The sequence below is a fragment of the Panicum virgatum genome, chromosome 3K (assembly GCF_016808335.1).
Source record: "Panicum virgatum strain AP13 chromosome 3K, P.virgatum_v5, whole genome shotgun sequence".
NCBI classification, from domain to species: domain Eukaryota; kingdom Viridiplantae; phylum Streptophyta; class Magnoliopsida; order Poales; family Poaceae; genus Panicum; species Panicum virgatum.
Window position 1 is genome coordinate 14783252 of NC_053138.1, and position 4604 is coordinate 14787855.

The following is a 4604-nucleotide window of genomic DNA, read 5'->3' on the forward strand; positions in this document are numbered from 1 at the left end:
GGGGGGGGGGGGGGGGGGGGGGATGCCGGCATGCCGCTGGGTGCGAGCGGGCAGGCGGGTGCGTATACATAGGCCGTCGCACACCACCGCACGCAGGCGATCGGCGGATTCAGTGGGGCCCCGTGCGCCTGCTGGGTGGCAGGCTGTTAGAGAAATTAACACGAGTTTTTTTTTTTGAACCCCTTTCTTTTCTGTTCTCTTGCCGCGCAGCGCTTGCGAATTTGCCCGGCTCGGGTGCCCTCTCTGATCAGAAATAACTGGTGGACTGGTGGTGTACCTTCGAAATGCAGCTTAACCGCATTCAGCAATACTCTCTGTGAGAGAATAAAATCCGAAATACTACACAAGCAGACAAAACTGCTTAGAGAACGCAAGCTCTGTTGCTAGTTTGACGACTGATAGCGGAAAAATGTGGCCAGTTTAGTGAGCTACACACCTCGTAGGAGGAGAGCTCCATTCGTCTCTGACTCTGAGTACCCGCTCAAGACCATCGAACCACTAACGAATCATCGCGTGGGCCAACCCGAGCTTCTCATTTCTGTACCTGTTCCCGCAGTGCTACTCCGGGCCGCGTATGGCTATTGCTTATGGTGCGGTTCTTGATGGAATTAACATAAACTCCTATATCGCTGTCTACTACTACTACTGTAGCCTGCTTCGCTTTTACGGGTCCGTCCCTCTCAGCTCCGAGCTAACCAGCGTCGTCTCGAGCAAGAAAGTAATAACACTACCCACAAAAGGCAAAGGAATTCAGGTGTCACGCTTCGCCCGTCGCCCCCGTAGCGTTGCTTCCTAGGCCCAGGTTTAACTAACTTGGCCCACCCATGCACGCACGCACACGCCTGGGTCGCGCATCACCCACGGGCCGTGGTGCGGCCGTGCGGGGAAACGGCCGCCGGTGCACGGCAAGAGCGGGGGGCCGGTCCGGTGAGGAGCGGGTGTGCCGACGACGCCGGCGGGGATGCGACGCCCAAACGAATCGGCGAGACTTTTAGGTGCGCGCGTCCGTCCGGCTGTGGCAATCAGTTCGGCTAGGGGGATCCCAATCGGATTAGTTATGCACCTGCGCTGCGTTTGGTTCGGTACGTGCGGGTGAAGGCATGCACGCACGCACCGCGACGCGACGCGGGACGTGCTGACGTGCAGGTCGGACCTCATGAAATTGGTGGCTCCCCGGGACTGACTCCTATCATTGCGATCATGCACCAAGCCCGGACAGCGGGACAAGCTAGCCATGTTGTTCTATGTACAGTGTACTAACCCAAATTATCACTTGTCACTTGTCAGTTCCTTGTAGAAACTGACAAGTGACCATATCTGAGTTCTTGCTTAGATACTGGGCCGAATGTCCCAGAGCCCGGTAGGTGCGAGTACAAACAAATGGGCTTCCCGATTCGCATGGGAGCGAATATTGATAACTCTCTTTCCAAACAGGGGCTTGGTGTTTTATGTGGAGCCGTGCGATTCAATTCAGCACTTGCAGAACATTCAGGATCTTGTATCAGGTTCCTACCTTCACTCTTCAGAAGCAACAGCTTTGTCATCAACCGTATCATTTCTACTATCATTCTTATTCATCAACCGGTGTGATAATACACACGTTGTGGTCTTGCAGCAGTATTGATTCGCTTGCTGCTTACACTGGGACGCCGTGCTCTCGGCTCACACGATCCATCCCTCAGGCTCTGGCGGCGCATGGCAGCTCCGGCGTGACGACCATGCTGTATATGTGCGCCATCATCCGGCTCTCGAAGTCGCCGCCGCGCGCGCCGCCGCTACCCTGCTCAGGCCGGCCGCGCGCCCGCGGCACCCGCTTCCCCCACAGCCCGGCCTCCGCGCCGCTCCGCGACCTGGCCAGCGCCGCGCACGGGCGCACGGCGCCCCCGCCCAGCGCCACCATCGCGTCCACGTACGCGTCCCGGAGCCGTGAGAGCAGGAGCGCCGGCGCCGCCAGCACGACCGCGGCGCGCGCGGCCCTGGCCTTCCACGACGGCGAGCGCGCGGCGGCGGGGCCCGCCACCCTGCTGCTGCCGCCCCCGCCGCCCAGGCGGGCCACCCTAAGGCGCCGCGACGGCGAGCCGAGGCGCTGGTAGTGCCTCCGCGCCCAGTACATCTGGATGCTGTGGCGCGGACGGGACACGAGGCTGGCCATGGTCAAGCCCTGCGCTTGCAAGCTGCCTGAAGATGCGATCTGCTGATGATCCCACGGCGAGGTGTTTGAGCTGCTGGTGGATGGGTGCTTATATAGCACAGAAGTATCGGTGAGATCGAGCTGATCGGTGGCCGGAAATGGAAGTGCCAGACTGCCAGGTCAATACATGTTCGCGTGATGTGATGTGTACTTCTCTAGGGTCCAGCTACGTGGCCGTGAATTCTTTCTTGCCGGCGCATCGATGGGTGGCGCTGGATGTCCAGGTCGCGTCAGCTTTGAAATGGTCTAGCTCGGCGGGTCACGGTTCTGGTCGAGGTTCCAGGGAAGTTTAATTTTCAGCCGCCAAAACTGCATCGCTTCTTATATGGAACTGGAACAGTGGAACCTGCTTAGCTTGTGTGGGCGGAGACACTAGAGAGAGCCTGCTTCCGCGCGGTTTGGTCAATCTGCTGCCTGCCATCCACGGCAAATGCAATGCACCAGTTTTCCGATGGAAGTCAACATGACTACTGCTCTGGATGTGAAATTGCTTCAGAGCTAACGACGTATTCGCTGCAGTTGGGCCGGCCGCAGATGATGGATCTCGCTTTGGTCGAGGCCCAGAGCTTCATGTATCTTTAAAAAAAACAAAACTACCACAAGATGAATTGCTGGAACATAGAGGGAAAAAAATGGTTTCAAATCTTCAGTAAAATCTCGGGATTTCAAGAGCGTTTTCTTCAGATTTTGTAGGATCCACGAGCATACGTGTTCGGATGTGTTCCAACATCCAACCTAACTGGAGATGGCTTTGCTTATTTCAAAAAAAAAAAAAACTGGAGATGGCTTTGGCGCGAGCATGATTGTTCAGAATTCTGGGGATCTTGAGTTGTGCGGAGAGGTCGTACTACGAGACCTGAGCAAAACAAGCTGAATAATGTCACTTTCGTACTGCAGAAACGTGTCACGCAGTTTTAGCCCCTGTACTTTCACTCAAAGGCGTGGACGCGTGGTACACTTGTACTACACTCTACAGCAGGCAACAGCACAGAAGCTCGTACGTTCAGTCCGAGCGAAGAACAGTCGCGCGTGCGCCACGCTTTCCTCGCTATCGCCCAAGGTAAAAGCAAAACGAAACGAGCTCGGACCTCTGTATTTTTCGCGAACATTTCCTTTTCTGAAACTAGCTCGATCTATTCTCGATTTCGTTTTCATGTGCTCGCTGTGTCTGGCACGCTTTGTACTTTCCAAAGAAAGCAACGGGATCAGAGTCAGACTAGACCATTGCTCTAGATCAACAGAAGCTTTCGTATTCCATTGGCTATGGATCGACACTGATCAATTATTGCCAGCAAAAATAAAAAATAATGTACATGGCGATATGTATATCGCATATATGCATGCTCCCATTTCACCCTAGTAGCTATTGATCGATGAGTGGGGGCAAATAACGTTCGCAGTAATCTGTTTCCAGAAAAAAAAAAAGAGTTCGTCAGAGGGAGAAGCAGTCCGTGCCGGGGCGCGGCGACAGGAAAGGAGGCAACACCAAGTCCGGCGCGGGCGCCTGCAGGGCCGCCGCCGAGACCGAGACGCTGCTGAACCTCCTGCGCGTGGACGCGCGGGGCAGGTTCTCCGGCACGACGTTCTCCAGTGAGTTGGCGCGCCACGCGGGGCACTGCCTGCGGTCGCTCCACCGCGCCTTCGCGCGCGGGGTGCCCACGGCCGCGGCGACGTCGCCGGGCCTCGAGGCGGCCGCGCCGTCCCGCGCCAGTGCCAGGGCCATGTCGGCGCCGCCGCCGCCGCCGGCGGCGTCCGCCATCCCCACCGCAGCGCACGCCGCGGCGGCGGCGAACGCACGGCACAGCGACGATGGCACGCCCGACGACGACCAGCGAGCAGCAGTGGCAGCGCCCTTGGGCGGAGCAGGAGGCCCGATGCAGCAGCTGATGGAGGCAGCCGCCATTCTTGAGCTTTCGAGCGGTGAAATTTGGCGGCACACGGGAGGAAGAGTGATGTTGCGATGGTACTGGCTGCTTGGCTGGTCTGCTGGTTCGTTCGAGCACGGAAGTTATATAGCCCATCGGAAAGAGCTGCGTGGATAGATCAGAGCCGTTGATCCAGACGTGGACGTTGGATTTTTACAAGCGCTATTCGATACACCTTTTTTGAAAATTATAAAAATTCTCCTCACCTGACCACGGGTGGCGTGTACCATGGTGTAGTGGGGCCCGCTCTGTTAGATATTTTGTCCACAGAAACAGAACACAGTATTTTTCTGGCGTGCGCGCAGCTCGGACTTCGGAGGTCGGAATTACTGCCAACGTACTTGGATTTGTTTATGCCTAAACTTTTAGGTGTAAAATATTATAGTATTTTCATTTGTATTTGATAATTATTATTCTATCATGGGTTAATTAGATTTAAAAAATTTATCTCGTAAATTATAGACAAACTATATAATTAGTTATTTTGT

At 55.7% G+C, this 4604-nt stretch overlaps 1 protein-coding gene across 1 annotated transcript; it reads right to left on the reverse strand.

Annotated features, from left to right (window-relative positions):
• Positions 1 to 3421: 3421 nt before the first annotated feature.
• On the reverse strand, positions 3422 to 4185 carry LOC120697764. Its single transcript, XM_039981088.1, has one exon. The coding sequence runs from the start codon at positions 4092 to 4094 to the stop codon at positions 3624 to 3626; it is 471 nt and encodes a 156-aa protein (XP_039837022.1). The 5' UTR covers positions 4095 to 4185; the 3' UTR covers positions 3422 to 3623.
• Between the last annotated feature and the right edge of the window lie 419 nt (positions 4186 to 4604).

Coding starts and splice junctions, on each gene's coding strand:
- LOC120697764 (XM_039981088.1), bottom strand. CDS start 4,094: ATGGCGGCTGCCTCCATCAGCTGCTGCATCGGGCCTCCTGCTCCGCCC.